General features: G+C 34.6%; 3 protein-coding genes across 4 annotated transcripts in view; 1 reads left to right on the forward strand and 2 right to left on the reverse strand.

Moving 5' to 3' along the window:
* COX15 (cytochrome c oxidase 15) overlaps nucleotides 1-15,745 on the forward strand; it is a 133,899-nt gene extending 118,154 nt beyond the window's left edge. Inside the window, exons 7-8 of one of the 2 annotated variants that reach the window (XM_089787556.1) lie at nucleotides 5,444-5,575; nucleotides 14,895-15,745. In XM_089787556.1, the coding sequence (XP_089643682.1) occupies nucleotides 5,444-5,575; nucleotides 14,895-15,086 (324 nt within the window). In that variant the 3' untranslated portion in view covers nucleotides 15,087-15,745. The remainder of the gene's footprint in view (nucleotides 1-5,443; nucleotides 5,576-14,894) is intronic. The other variant, XM_089787562.1, reaches the window with a different exon arrangement.
* Nucleotides 9,706-11,607, reverse strand: LOC149579877 (uncharacterized). The gene is made up of 3 exons (XM_089787574.1): nucleotides 11,069-11,607; nucleotides 10,559-10,964; nucleotides 9,706-10,427 (listed from the first exon to the last, which is right to left on the reverse strand). The coding sequence occupies exons 1-3, from the start codon at nucleotides 11,456-11,458 to the stop codon at nucleotides 9,841-9,843; spliced, it is 1,383 nt and encodes a 460-aa protein (XP_089643700.1). The 5' UTR covers nucleotides 11,459-11,607; the 3' UTR covers nucleotides 9,706-9,840.
* LOC149579878 (uncharacterized) lies at nucleotides 11,644-13,536 on the reverse strand. Its single transcript, XM_089787588.1, has 2 exons — nucleotides 13,041-13,536; nucleotides 11,644-12,821 (listed from the first exon to the last, which is right to left on the reverse strand). The coding sequence occupies exon 2, from the start codon at nucleotides 12,788-12,790 to the stop codon at nucleotides 12,170-12,172; it is 621 nt and encodes a 206-aa protein (XP_089643714.1). The 5' UTR covers nucleotides 12,791-12,821; nucleotides 13,041-13,536; the 3' UTR covers nucleotides 11,644-12,169.
* Nucleotides 15,746-16,431: the final 686 nt, after the last annotated feature.

The raw sequence follows: 16,431 nt of genomic DNA on the forward strand, positions 1-16,431 counted from the left end.
TTATGTGGCCTTTGCACTTTGAACTCTTGGAGGGATTTTACATTGCTTTGTAACTGTGGCATGATGAGATGACTAACGCACTTTAAATATTGAATATTTTAATTGATTCACGTGTTGATGAATGAGTTGAGTTAAGTTTGGGTTTTTCGCTCACACACACCCTCTTAAATGTAGTATGTTCCTAACCATGGCAGAGTAGATTATCATTTTTGTTTACTATTAAAAAATTCGGGTCTAAACCACAAATTTATCAATCAGCTTTTCTGCTAAGAATACAATAATTAGTATTTTGAAAGCAGGTTTAATAGAGGGAATGGCCAAAAAAATGGTTTCTTCTTCGTTGTCTGAAAATCATTGTTTGTTATACTTGGTGTAAAGATTTGAAGCACTTATTGATAGAATATTTACATGGCATAAATTTGAAATGTAAAATTCCATTTTTCAGTTTTCAATTGTGTGATTTAGTTTAAACTTTTAATAATCAGATGGTAAAAGTTAATATTTACAAAAGCATCTTGAAAAAAACTGTTTTGGGAGGCCAAAACATGCACGTGTATGGACCTCCTTAAATGTATCAAATGAAAACGTTTTCCATAACCCTTTTTCTGGAAAGATGCATAGACATTAAAGTTATTTTTTGATAATATTTTAATCAAATATTGTAGTAGTTGATAGACTGGAAACACTTTGTGTACGACTTACATGAAATGACCCAAAATCATGGTAGTAGGATTTTTTTGTGTACAGAGTGATGTCCAGATTAGTCATATTTAATTAATTTTTTTAAAGTCAAAAGTATTTAAAAAAAGAGAAGCATATGTTATGTTCAAGTTTATGAAATTAGAAATTAATATATGAATATAAAATAAGATGTGATATTTGAAAACTAGACACTCTTATCTATTATAGGTTTAATGTTGTAAAAATGACTGAAAATGAAGTCATAGCAATATTATTGATAAGTCTTAGTATTATGTATCACGAGTTCAACAAGTTGAGCTTAATTGGTTAATGGTTGAGACTCAAAGTTCAAATCCCAAAGGGATATCTAATATGAAAATCTAAGACGTGAATCTTGGTCTTCCCTTGTAGGATTTTAATGTGGAAGTAGCTTCTAAATAAGTGGAACACTAAATCATGATTCTTGGTCTTCCATAGGCAGTTTCTAATGTGTTGCTTCAAAGGGGCTGATTACCATATCATGGTTCTGCTCTCAATAGCTTTATACCGTTCTCATGTTGACCCTTGTATGAGCAGAATATTTGTAAACAATTAGCAAAACAAAAATATTGATACCACATTGACATTCTACTTGCACGTTGAAGGCTCCATGTTGGATTTCCAAGCTTTAATAAAATGCAAAATTGAGGGTAATTTGTTTTAATTTAAATGGGATATTCTTAGTTACCGATTCAGGTGCATATGCAGATGCGAGAATCGGGTTTGTGGATGCACAATTTTCTTTCTTTTGGGGGAGAAGAGGGTGGTGATGTGGATGCATTTGTATATAATATATATTATATATACATAATAAATATATATTTAATAGTTGCATACAGTACAAATATGCAAAGACACTCAAGAAACATTCAAAATTAAATATACAATCACAATGTTCATGATTGGACTAATTCAACTTTGAAAAGATGGAGATAATAAATTTAAAAGAGGAAGCTCCTCATGAAACAATTTTATATTGAAGTTCAGAACAATGTCATGAAGAGAGAATAATATGGCCATCTATATACTGGAGCGCTTAGCCTAACCCTCTACATAACAACTGTAAAAGCTTGACAAAGCATTAGTTTCCGCACTTTACTGTCTTAAGAACAAATGATGCTACCCGAATTACAATATTAAATGTGTCAGGAAGCCACATAATCTGATTGGAATCATGTATTTGCTTGAAAGTTAAAGTAAAAGATAGAAAAAATCTGATATGAAAATAAACAATTTAGACAGTGAACAGATACTGATATGTAAGTTATTATCTGAAACAAGAAATAAATGATACCTCTCGTCGAGAAAAGCACATACCATCAGTATCTTGTATATCTAGAGAAACACTGGCTTAGCTTGCATGTCTCTCATTTTTTGCTATCTGCTGTGGATTTTTTATCTTCAAAAAGAAGAAGCCGACACCCATTTAGATTTTTTATCTGTCTCTATTTTGTACCCAGTTAGATTTAAATTGAAGAATAGAGGACCAGATTACAGACTACTTAAGTTGTGTTACCACCAAGACAATGAAAAGCAAATAATTTGAGCACACACGCCAACTCTATTTTGCAGATCTCTAGTCAGCTCCTCCTTAGGTATTCCCTAAAATAGTGTTATTGAGCAGTCAACTTGAATTCTTGCTTCATACAATGAATGCCTGACTCAATGTACTGGCATAGAAATACCAGTTAGGAAAGAAATCACTCCTAATAGCCCACAGATGTGCTCGGGTGCCCTGTGGATGCCACCCAGAAGCGCACCCTGGCTGCTGGATGAAGCAATCATTCGTAATAGCCCATGGATACTGTAATGTCCCTACTCCAATTTGATCCCAAAATGTTGATAAAGGCTCAAGAAAACACTTTGCATACAAGGGTCATATGACTGATATAGTATTTTAGTTTTCTTTAATGACTCTTTTCTTCAATTTGCATCAATGAGAATCTTTTGCAAGAAGACTCAAAATTGACTACACAATGACCTAACACGAATGTGTAACTTATTTTGACAATATTCAATGCATATATGTAACTAAAAACTACTTGCAATATGCTATTACAGCAAAAAGTAATTATGACAAACACTTTGGATGCAACCTATGATGGCGTTAATGCACTTATAGCCAAGTGGCATTAATACAAACATTTGGTATGCAGAATTATAACATTATTTATGCCAAAAAGAGAACCTACAGCCAATTGACATTTTGTCAAACAATTGGCATGCAAACTAATAAGCTGATCATTAATGATAAATACATATTCAATTACAAGTATATCAGACCAGCAACTTATGTCTCCTTTATTGCACATAAAATGTCAACTACAATGCTAGTATGAAATGGCCAAGACTCTTGGCTTACATTCGCAAGAATAATGCTTAAATCTGTTACAAACTTTCACCTACAACCTTACCTTCTAATATGCATTTAAATGATAAGAAAAATGCATGAAATATCCAAAGGAACCTAATTGTAGATGGCTGTAATAATTTTCACCAATGCTGCCTTTCCGCTTTGCTATTCCAAGGTTGCATGGGTACTCGTACCCACACCCCTGGTACTCGTACCCACGTACCCAAGTACCGGGTACACGTATCCCACGTACCGGGTACTCGGTAGAGAGCATCATAGCTAAGGACCTTGATTAAGATTCTGAGTTTTTTTTTAGTTTTTTATTTTGTATTAGCTTGTTGTTTATCAAACTAATTCAATACCAAATTAGTTTGAAACTTTGATACTCATTAACAATAAACTTTATCACTGTTCAAGTCATAAGTTTATCATTTGCAATATGTCATTGTCATATGATTTAGGATCTTCTTGTTCATGTTTAAAGTCTGCCTTCTTTGTTATGCATCTAAGCATTAAACATTTATCATGTATTATTATTTCAAACATATAGCAAATATGAAATTGAAAACAATACATTACATTTGCAAACTTTATCACTATTCTTGTTTTGAAAAACCATTGTCATGACTCATAATTTCAGATTATTTATAAATATAAAAGTACAATTTTTAAATAAGTTTGACATACCCAAGTAGCTAGACTATTATGAAAAATACTTTAAACATTAAACATTCAGCAATAGCGCGCACACACACACATATACATATACATATACATATACATATACATATACATATACATATACATATATATATATATATATATATATATATATATATTTGACTTATGGCTCATATTTTCAAATTTCTTGTTTGGACATATATTTTGATTTTTATATTTTCTATTAAATATTAATTATATAGAAAAAATTAGGCATACACACATACCCCTATCCCCTATTTTGAAAAATATGCGTACCCGTACCCGTACCCACGTACCCCTGCAACCTTGGCTATTTCGGATCTGTTTTTTCACTTTGCTTTTTCAGATCTGCTTTTTCGGATTGCTTTTTCGGACGGCTTTTTCCGGACTGCTTTTTCAGATTGCTTTTTCGGATTGCTTTTTGTACTCAAATATTTTTTCTCAATGTAACACAAATAGAAGACTGAAGTATCTTCCTTCCTGCTGCAATAATTCAAGTGACATTTCACACCCTCAAAATTGCTATCAATAGGAAGTTTTCGTTTTCTATGACAAAGAAGTAATCTGCAGAAACCCTAGGCTCCACAAAGTGAAACAGCAACAACAATATCAAATCTGCCTCCTGAGAATGAAGCCTAGGATGCCTATTTATTCTTTTTTCTCCACTTTCTCCAAAAACTTCTAGAACATTATTTTATTTATTAAATGACTTTATAAAATATTTTATAATTCAAGTCACTTTATTAAATTAATTAAATATAAAGTTACCTTTTAATATTTGTTTATTTGATAGCTTTATAAATAATTAACTTAATACCACTTATTTATTTAATTAAAATAATTAATTAGTCATCCTCATAAAATATTCATTATTTTGGACAACTAATTAATTTAATTAATTAAATCAAATTACCTCCAAAAAAAAAAAGGGACATGACAGATAAACCTCGGTGCGTTGTGGATGCCACTTGGAAGCGCATCCTGAGTGTCAGGATGCTTGTGGACTTCACAAGCATCTAGGTGCCAAGGATGTGCATCTGTGTGGGCATCCATAGGGTACCTGGCTCCTCATCAGTACCTCCAAGCACCCGCTTCTGCTCCCTTGGATTCTATGCAAGCATCGGTAACTAGGTAAATATTTGATCAAAACATATATCTTTTACATTTATCCGATTTTTATGAAATCAATATCAGTTTCACCTGTGACTTTTTACCTTGACTTTTTTTCTTGCTCAACATGGACCCAACTCTTTGCACTTACCCATAAAGCTGGTAAAGTTGGAAAAAAATGTGTCATTAACCTTATTTTCAGTGTATTACTATTCCTTATACATTATTTTCTCTTTGATCCTCAAGTCTCCTAAAACAATCACAACCACTTTAGAATGTCCAGTTGTTATGCTTTGTGGTTTGATGAGTTTATGTTGCTTTCTGGTTGCATTTTCTCTGCAGTCTGGAAGTATTGCATGCTCACGTTTAAGGTTGATATTATTGAATTAAGGCAACTACATTCTATTGTTGCACTTTCTCTGCAGACAGGAAGTATTGTCTGCTCATTTTTAAAGTTGATATTGTTGGATTAAATAACTATTGTGTGTTTTCTGTGTTCTTCAGTTAGAAATCTAAATATGCTATAATATGTGTATTTTTGACATGTTCTTTGAGCAGCTTGATCATCGTCTTCTAGCTACGACTACATTTATTGCTATTGGCAGCATGTGGTTTGCCACAAGACGTGTCCAGATGCATCCTGCAGTAAAGCATTTGGTAAACTCAACTCTTGGAATGGCATTCTTACAGGTATGTACTGATGGTGTGAAGAATAAAGTTCTCTGTATCTTTAGCAGCATACTAAGCCAAATCTACCTTTTGAAAAAGAAATTGGATCCAAGCACAAGGCATCATAGTATATGATAAGATTATAATTTATATGTATCTTGAACCACTCTTGTCTTTTTTCATAAATCAAGCAGGTGCAAGTAGTTACCTCTTTGTGTTTGCCTTAAATTTTCATTATAGATGTGCATATAAGATGCCTTAAGCTCTCCTTTGATGTATTATAGCTTAAACTTATTTTGTAGTTTATTTCACCTCTTTAGCTACTTGAATATGAAGGCATTTGTATACTAATATTTTTTATTTTTCATCATTCCAGCCTTCTACATCATAAATATTGCTACATTTTACGATTTTTCACCCTGTGTATTAAATGCAATTCTCTTGTTAGCATGATAATTTTGATTGAATATGATGTTCATCTTTAAAATTCAAATTGAAATGTAAAAGGTGAAATATATCCTCACTTTTGTTATTCTTCCACTAGACAGAAAAACTTTGTTACAAATATGCCAACATTGAAGTGTGCGGTAGTAGGTTATGCTATGGACTGCCTTAGCTTATCATCTTGGTGTCCATTGTAAGTTTTTATGATATAAATGTTGGGGAGGGAGCGTATCAGTCATATGAAAATAATGTATCAATTTTTAAAGCCAGATATACAAAGTAGTTCAAATGAGACAAATGAAACAATGAGATAGAGACAAGATGAGCACTTAAAAAGAATAACACAAGATATGTCTTGAATGGAAACCCTTCAGGTAAAAAACCACTCAAAATGCCTCACTGGCTTTATCTGAATTATCTTTTACACTGCCTCACTGGCTATACAACTGTCTCACTGACAAATCCTTCCTCAATAGTAGTCTTTTATGCCTCACTGGCCTTTCTATTCTTCAACTTTCTTACATACAGAGATCAGAAATTCTGATTGGCATGTAAAACCTATAATTTTATCCCATACATCATTAAATACAGTACATGCTTTTGTATCTAACAATGCATAACATGCAATCATAGACCCTGTACCAACCAGATATTTCTGATAAACTGATTGTGCACAATATAGAAATATGATCAATCAAAACTCAATATATCCTCTCTGTCTGCATATTCAAAACAATTTGCTTCTGTTCGATATATAAACAACATTGATGAACTGATTTTCAAAATAAATATCAAACTGAATTCAAACTGATTCTATTAACTGATATTCATGTGTATCATGTCATGCCTTTGAGTTGACATCATAAACAATAGCAAATTACAAGTCTTTATTTAAATCAAATAGTAATATCGTCATGAAAAATTATTCTATTATTCTGTTTATTCATAACTTTTAATGTTTCTAAACCAAACTTTATACGCCAATTTCAATGATATAATCACACCTATGTATGTTCTAATCATATTAAAACAATTCTTATGTCTTTCTTTAATCTCTGTTACAGAAATTGAATAAACTTAACCAATGTCTTCTTACTCATGATATGCATCATCAATAACTGATATGCTAACATATCTTTTGGATCATATAATAATTTTTTTTGAAGATATAAATCATTGCAAACTCTGATTATCCTTGTAACTGTTAATTCCGTAACTTTTAATCATGCTGTTCTGATAACAGATTGGTCTGATCTGATCTTGCTATATATAGATATTGATCTAAAGTCTTTGGATTATCCTCTTAAGGATATCGGCACCTATCTTTGAGCATTAGTTTAGTTCTAATACTAATCACCTTTTGTTAGTTTAGTATTAAAGTTGCTTTGTATAGAAAGTTGCCGACTTTAAGGGATTAGACAAAGTGGACTTTGGAAGGGGCATGTCCTTTGTAAGAACATGCCCCTTGATCTCTATATTTAATAAGGGTATGATTGAAGTCTAAGGACACACAAGAAAACATAAGCCTGCTCCTTAAATCAATACTGCCTTTAATACGATTTGCAGAAGCAGAAAACATTTTCAGAACTATATCTCTCAGTTCATTCAAGACTGAACATTGAAGGTTATTTACAGAAAGCATAAAGAAGGTATTATCTAAGTCTGATTAAATACCAAGATTTGCAGAAACTTTACAGTAACCATATTCAGATGACACATGCTTTGTCCCATGAATGCATCACAAAAGATGTTAACATCCTCAAATGCACACTCAGGATCACAACTCATATGACGTGACATACACAAGGACCATCACAATGAAACATAGACAACACAACCCTCGCATGCATGATATGAAGCACAAGACATATGCATGATCCCCATTTGACAGAGTACATATGTTATTAGAATACTGATACAAAAAAAAATGTATGCAAGAACAACATGAATGTAAGTAATTGAGCACCACATGAATGAAAGCTTTGAAACCCATATTAGAGTATGGCAGCAACTGATGAAAGTATATTTTCTTATTCATAACTTTTAATGTTTCTAAATAAAACTTTATATGCCAATTTAAATGATATAATCACACCTATGTAATAATCATATTAAAACAATCTCGGGTCTTCCTTTAATCTCTGTTATACAAATTGAAAAAAATCAAGCAATGTCTGCTTACTCATGATATGCATCATAAATAACTGATATAGTAACATATCTTTTGGATCTTATAATAACTTTTTTTGAAGATGTAAATCATTTCAAACTCTGATTATCCTTGTAACCATATTCAGCTGACACATACTCTGTCCCATGAATTCTTCACAAAAGATGTGATCATCCTCAATTGCACACTCTGGCTCACAACTAACATGATGTGACATACACAAGGACCATCACAATGAAACATATACAACACAACCCTTGCATGTACGATATGAAGCACAAGACATATGCATGATCCCCACTTGACAGAGTATATATATTATTAGAATACTGATAAAAAAAGATTTTATGCAAGAACATCAAGAATGTAAGTAATTGAGCACCACATGAATGAAAGCTTAGAAACCCATATTAGACTATGACAGCAATTGATGCAAGTATATAACAAAAACCGTGACTGGGGTTTAATGAAAGCACATGACTGAATGCAATGTGAGTAATGACTGTCATACCGTTGACAGACATTTTACTGAGTCATTCGAATGTAAATGCACAACTTAAGCACAAACAGAACCCGTTTTAAAGTATATGTTTCGAAATCAAAACTCCTTATTGCATAACTGACAAGACCTGAAACACCCATGACTATATGCATTTCAAACACACATGACTGTATGCATTCGCATGAAGACATTTTAACAAACATTAAACAAAGGTCAAGACTCAAAACAATAAAATCTGTGAGTCACCATGAGCCAAAAACTTCCCAGATATCTCAGTGATTTCTCTGCTTTGTACCTCTTCAAAATTCCATCAAAACCTCTTATCAACTGCCATAACCTCCTTTACACCGTGCCACCTCTAAAATCAAGTTACATTCTGTTACTGCCTACTGTCATGATTGTGCCTGAGAAACTGAAGTTTCTGAAATGTTCTTTTGGCTCTAAGATTTCATTTGAAGCAACTTGTGGGATTTCTTCTGGTTTCTACTGCCATTTTTTTGTTCTAGTTTGTGAGTGTGTAGAGGTCTGAAGGCAAGTGTTTTCCATAAGCATAGTAAAGTAAAGGTATGCCTAGTATCTTCAAGTGTAAGAACCCCTGCTGGTTTCAACTTTGACGAACACCAATTTTCTTTACAATTCAGGTGATTTACATTTTGTCAAACACTTTGCAACATAGTAACGTGAACCGGAATCGTATTGGAATCGGCACGGCCGAATCGAATCGTGAATCGGGGGTGAATTGCCGGTGAATTGGCGATGAATTGGAAAATTTGAAAAAACCCTTTAAATGTAAAGATTTTAACAATTTGAGACTTATTTCATGCACCCTTTATTGAATATAACTTAAAAACACTATAACATCATCAAATAGAATCTAACATACATAAACATGAAACATAAAATCCATCACATACGTAACTATGTTATCATTATGTACTAAAATGTAAATTGTATGCTAGCTGAAGTAAATAAAAATCAAATGATCATAATGATTCAAATCATAGAATCAGTAAGATGAAATCATGAAGATCTATAAGACATCAAATCATAAATGTATGTATAAATCTAAGATGAAGATCCATGAAAGTTTGAAACATATGTCTATCAGTGATTCAGTATCACTATCAATATCTATACAGTGTAAACAAAATATAAAAACAAGGCTCCAGCTCAAGCCTCATCATCCTCATCATCATCCTCTAGCTCTGCTGCAGCCTCAACCTCAGCCTCTGAGTATCCAGTTTGCCTATGAGAAAGGCGTGTAAGGTAGGTCCTAGAGGACTGCCGAGCCATGTCCCCTGCATGGGCAATGGGCTCATGAATAACGTCACTAGGGCCTGCGTCTGTGCGTGCGCGTGTGCGTCTACCAATGCCTGAACGTGCTCTAGCTGCCTCCTCTGCCCTAGCCACAGCCTCAGCCTCTACATCCACCTGGTCAACCCACGCGCGGTCTTCCTCAGTGAAGACTGGGTCCACGGTCTTTGTGATCCACTCTGATTCTAGATCAATCTCCTCTAGAATGATCGGAGAGGAGTCAGCGCCCAAAATCTGTCTAATCCTAAGACGAAGGTTGTAATGAACAAAGACAAGATCATTCAACCTCTGCACTGTCAACCTGTTTCTCCTCTTCGAGTGGATGTGCTCGAACATGGACCAACTGCGCTCACATCTAGAAGCGCTGCTCGGCTGACTCAGAATGCGGATGGCAATTTTTTGAAGGTTTGGGGTTGTGGCCCCAAACATTTGCCACCATCTATCTGAAATAAGGAAAAAACAAAAACAATTAGTCTCATTTACAAATTACAACTCTAAAATTAATGCATTATATAATCAACTTTAAGTTTAGAATCTAGATTCATGAACATTGAATATATTATTTAATTTTTACCTGGCTGTAGTGTTGTCTGAGCATTTATGGCCATCCTACCAGAGAAAAGTGGCCCCTCCTTATTGTTGAACTGGTCTAGCTCAACAATCGCAGCAACGCTATTTTCATTGCTACTCAATCTCTGAATCACTGTGTATAAGCCAGTGAGAACCTCCGCATCCGCCTTGAACTCAAGACGGAAACGAAATGCCGGATTCAGATAGTAAGCTGCTGCGTGGATGGGTTGATGGAGTTGATTCTGCCATCTCCTATCGATGATGTCCCAAATAGGGCCATACCTCTCCTGCACTCCTGCATATTGGGCTCTAATGGCCTCCTTGGCCCTATCCATGCCCTCATAAATGTAGCCCATAGAGGGCTTCTCCCCATCAGCAGTTCGTAGCAAAGCTACAAGGGGCTCAGTGACCTACATATAAAGTAAAACAAAAAATTTGAGTCAAAACTTAAATATAAAATAATATAACTTAAAGTAAAAGCAAAATACTAAATGTTAAATTGCAATAAATTTACCTTAAGGATTTCTCTAGCAGGTTTCCAAAAACCATCCTTATCAAATATGCAATCCGCCACATCTAACCCTACAGTGGTCGTAGCATAGGAAGAGCAAATCCACTCCTGCCCAACAAACATGCTCCTCAATCCATCCCTTGATGTCAACAAGGACTGCAAGGTGATGAAATTCGAGGCAAACCTCATGATACCTGGGCGAGCTAACTCCTTGCCTTTTGTGTACTTCCTCATTGTGCTAAGGACAAATGCATGATTATAAATGAATTTGCATATATTTTTTGCCCTTTCCACACATGACTTGACAAACTCAAGTTTGCCAATTTCCTCCAACATGAGGTCAATGCAGTGTGCCGCACAAGGGGACCAAAATATGTTGGGGTGCCTCTCCATCAAAAGTTTACCTACAACAATTTTAAGTCAATTAGAAACTCAAATTTCAAAATTCAAATAAATTTATTTTCAAAACTTGCAAAGTTAAAAGTTTACCTGCTGCAACATAATTTGCTGCATTATCCGTCACCACCTAGATCACATTTTGTTCTCCCACCTCTGCTATAACTTCCTCAATAGCCTCACATAATAAATATGTGGCATTTTTCACATGTGCGGAAGCATCAATGGATTTTATGAACATGGTATATCCTACAAGTAACAAAACAACGAATTATAATATTAAATGGATCATTAACGAATTAGCATTCAACAAATCAAAATTTACAATGTATGTAGGAAAGTAGAATGATCAATCACCTCCATAGGATACAAGAAAATTGAGGAGTGTTCTATTCCTCCTATCGGTCCAACCATCAGTCATGATGGTGCAACCCTTTGCAATCCATTCCTTTCGGTTCTCCTCGAGGTCAACCCTCATGTCCTCTACCATCTCATCCAGGAGGTATCCACTCAACTCAGCCTCAGTTGGGGCTTTAAACCCCGGACCACAAATAGCAACCGCATCTATCATATTCTGCCAATAAGGAGCCCTGTCACAAATAAAAGTTTAGATGTCAAAGACTCAAATTATAAAACAAGTAGATATAATTAAAGTTTTACTTTTACTTTTAATTTTAGCTTTAAAGAAAACAAAGAAAAAAGAATCAATTATCTGGCTGCAATAAATGGAATGTTGCAAAAGTACCAAAATTTGCATATCTCCTTTCTGGCAGCATCGTGAATCTCCTTGTTCAAACCCATGCCCTCAAGCGTGGGTTGGGAACCAGCAGTAGTGCGGGGCACAAAGTAACTATCCATTCTGTTTTTCCGCACTCTAGGCTGCAATAGGTTGGTGTGGGACTTCGTCTCAGTATGTGACCGACTAGCACTAGCACTAGCACGAGCAAAAGAACTAGGATAAAAAGGAGGCCTAGAAGAACCCTCTCCAACACAACCTACGGATGCGGAAACTGATGCAGATGCAGATGTGGATGCGGCTGCGGATGCGGGAACATGGGAGCCAATACCCCTTAACCCTTCAACTTGCATTTTCCTATTTTCTTTGTCTTTTTCAATTTTTTCTAATGCCATTAAGCAAGTCCGTTTTGCCTCAGGAGTTTGGTGAGTGCAAACTGTAACATCATGTCCAGGTATAGCAGCAATGTGGAATTTCAATCTATAAATACCCCCGGAAGTTATTTTTTCTTTACAAAACATGCATTTTGTTTGATATTTGGTTCTTCCAGGAAACTCTTCATTATATTTCCAACATTCATCTTTTTTACCCATTGGAATTTGCGAAAAATGAGAGCAAAGGCTGCTGCAATAAATTTTTTTATGTAAAATATCAAAGTTTGAAGCTAATAAAAATTAGAAAACAACAAACCCTAGCTTGCAACTTAGTAAAAATAAAGAGCATTCAAGATTTACACTAAAATTCTTGAAAACTATAGAAATTTAACAAAAAACGCATAATACACTAAAAATTTAACAAAAAATGCATAATACACTAACATGCAAAAAAAAAGAAAGCACTTACCTCTTGCAAATGAGTTGAGGAGTGTTGATATTGGCTCCTTAATGCTCCCAAAGCAATTGATGGGCTCCCCAAATGGCCTGCTGATCTCTTTGGTGCTCCTCTTTCTTGCCGGTTGGAAACCTATGGCTTTTCTTTTCTCTTCTTCTCTCTCACTTTTCCTCTCTTCTACTCATGCTTCACAAATAGAAGGCCCTTTAGGGTTATAACAAAGAGAATAGGTCAAAAACAAAGTGAAAAAAACAAGTGATTTTTTTTAAAATTTCAACTTCCCTTTTTACATGCCGCGGGCGATTCATAGCCGATTTTTTAAGGCGATTTTGGCGATTTTTACATGAATCGGCGATTCATGGCCCAGAAATTGGCGATACCAATTCACGATTCAAAAAAAATCGCGCAGGATGAATCGGGTCGCGGAATCGCCAATTCAGGTGATTTTTGGGCGATTCTCATTACTATGCTTTGCAAGCAAGCTACGATACCACTTTAAAGAACCCTGCTGGCTCACTCTGTAGCAATGTTGGAGAATATTTTGGTTTTTGTTTTTTGTGTTTGAAAGTTCATGCTTTTTTTGGTTTTTGTGTATAAATGTTTTTTTTTTTTTTTTGAATTTTCAGAATATATATAATGCTCAAACAATTTACAAGAAAGCTGCTGAAACATGAGATTATTTGAAGGGCCCGTATGAAATGTTTGACAAGAGTTTCGTGCTCTTTATGAAGAACATGTTTTTCTTGATGATGATGGATGAGAGAATGTCTTTGCAAGAGCATCTCACAAAAAGACATTTGTGATTAGTTAAGGTAATGTTGAGCATCCAAATAACTAGAATTTTAGTCATTTTCTAATTGGACAAGAGTCATTAGGAGCTGTAAGTGAAATTGCATGCATTTGCACTGTACCAGGAAAAACAATAGAGGAAAAAGGTGTGCATAATAGCATATTAAACTTTGCTTCTGTTTGTTGAGAGCTAGGAGTGATATGATGCGACAACATTTGGATTGAGGATGAGTAGTTTCATTAGACAGCAGGAGCAAATTTTGGAAGCCATCAATCTTCTTGTGCTTTTAGTTTTGGAGAAAGCTAAAGATTCTGATTTGCTGAAATAAAGCAGGAGCAGAAAGCTCACAGCCTTCACTACAAAAGACAAACTGTTTAAGTGGGAGTGCTTTATTGCTGCAACTGTCAGAGGATCAACTAGGAGAGATTTTCTCTTTGCCAGCAACCCTGATGATGGTGATTGTACTTGAAAAATGTGAAATGGAAATAAGGAAAGTACCATGTCTCACTTCATCCGTTGAATTCTTCATAATCTTGTTTGATGTCTTTTGAAAGAGCATTGGATGCCTTATAATGGCCATATAAGATCCAATATATTACTCTGAATAGTTTAGAAAATGATGGCCATGCGAGATAGTCTCCAGAATATTTAAAAATAATGTACATATTTCAGGCTGTGTGCCATTGGTATAACATCTAAATATGGTAGGATAAATCATAATATCAATGCTACTAGTATGCGCAGGCCTATGGTGTATCATGCCAACTGACATCTTTGGATTTATCTTTCCCCGGCATTTTTGTATAGGTGAATGGTGTTTGTGATGCTACATTTCATTATAATATAATATTTACCTTTTAGGCTTTTTCAATGCTTTAAAAAAAATCCTTATGCATATCTGTTTTTCTGACGACAATGACGGAATATATCAATTGTCATTGTACCCTAAACATGTCTGGAATGTCATACTTTGTAAAAGTGCACGAGTAATAAAAGGTGTAAATTTTGTTCTAGATTTACCGTTATGAGAAACTTCTTATTAACCTGCCTTTCTGTTTGCTCATATACTTGTGCAGGTTACACTGGGAATATCAACCCTGCTATCTTATGTACCACCTTCCCTTGGCACTGCCCACCAAGCAGGAGCTTTAACGCTGTTTACAATGATGATACTATTAGTACATGTAACAAGGAAGCCGTCTCCAGCAACGTTGAAATCTCTGAACCATGCTTCAAAACGATTTCATTTTACAACAAATTTCAAATAAGATCTAGTGGTAGACTTCATGTTGAACTTAAAGCCCAACACTGAAGAATAAGGAAATACAGAGAACATCTGAAGCAAGCGTGGCTTATGATTGAAAGAACTACAAATGTAAGGAAAACATTTGGAGAAAGCTTAAGTGCAAAACAATGCAGAGTTACATGATAAGAACTTAAAGAGCCGTACATCTGGGTGTTTTCTTTGTTGTAGTTTTCGCTGATGTGGATAACGCAGATTGGCAAGTTTGGACTTATGCTGCTGAAGTTGACATTTCGTGTAGCAACAACTTAACTATAGCAAGAGTTTCGGCATTGCATTGTTCCCATTTGACCAAGTAAATGCATTGTCAATGAAAGGTTGCATATTGAATGTTTCCTTAAGATTATCTATTTGTATGACACCGTTTCAAGGCAAAAAAGGTCATGAGATAACGGTGATGCAGGGTGGCGAAACCAAAATCTTAATAGCCAGAGAGTTGGAAGTAGTAGATTTACTTAATATTTCTAAATCAGGCTTCTGTTAAGATTTATCCAGTGAAACGATTGCATACTTTTACTGAAAATTAATGTATATGATAGCCTGTCTAGAGAAGCTTTCATAATTGGTATCTGTTTCATTAAACATGTCAGAGGGTTAATATAGATCTTTATATTGTTAATACTAGCTACAACTGCAGTATCAAACATAAGGCCAATATGGTATACGGTTCCAAACAACTAGCCTTTACTGAATATTAATATATATGATAGCCTGTCTAGAGAACAGATCAGGCTTCATAATTGGTATCTGTTTCATTAAACATGTCAGAGGGGTAATATAGATCTTTATATTGTTACTACTAGTAACAACTACAGTATCAAACCTAAGGCCAATATGATATACGGTTCTAAACAACTAGCCTTTGTTCTGTTGTAAGGGGATTTTGTTTATGATTATCAGGCTGCAGTCCTTAACTTGCTAGAAGGACGTTTAATTGGCGTGGAGATATTCCCGGAATATTTCATCTTAAGCCGATGGTGTTTGATCTGTTCTCAAATCGAATTAAAATTTTGTCAAATATTTGAAAGGCTCTTATAAAACCCAAATTTTTAATTAGAAATCTTTGTAACTGTCACAGACAAAACTGAAAGATCGAAAATCAGTTGATGTGTAGAAGTTATCAGCTTTCACCTTTTTCCCTGTTATCATTACCGCAAATGATGAGTCAAAACTTGTAATGCTAGGCAAATTATGCAAGCTTACTTTTTAATGTACAGTAAGAAATTCCACTCCAATACTATTTTCCAGAGCAATAATTTCAAGGGCACTGGTTAATCTCCAAACAAATTGCACTAAAGACAAGAAGAAGT

The sequence above is a fragment of the Cupressus sempervirens genome, chromosome 1 (assembly GCF_028749045.1).
Source record: "Cupressus sempervirens isolate cs-2001-9-10 chromosome 1, ASM2874904v1, whole genome shotgun sequence".
Lineage (NCBI taxonomy): Eukaryota > Viridiplantae > Streptophyta > Pinopsida > Cupressales > Cupressaceae > Cupressus > Cupressus sempervirens.

Coding starts and splice junctions, on each gene's coding strand:
- LOC149579877 (XM_089787574.1), bottom strand. CDS start 11,458: ATGGAGAGGCACCCCAACATATTTTGGTCCCCTTGTGCGGCACACTGC. Junction 10,965..11,068: donor CTGCTAGAGAAATCCTTAAG/GTAAATTTATTG, acceptor CTTTATATGTAG/GTCACTGAGCCCCTTGTAGC. Junction 10,428..10,558: donor TCAGACAACACTACAGCCAG/GTAAAAATTAAA, acceptor TCCTTATTTCAG/ATAGATGGTGGCAAATGTTT.
- LOC149579878 (XM_089787588.1), bottom strand. CDS start 12,790: ATGGGTAAAAAAGATGAATGTTGGAAATATAATGAAGAGTTTCCTGGA.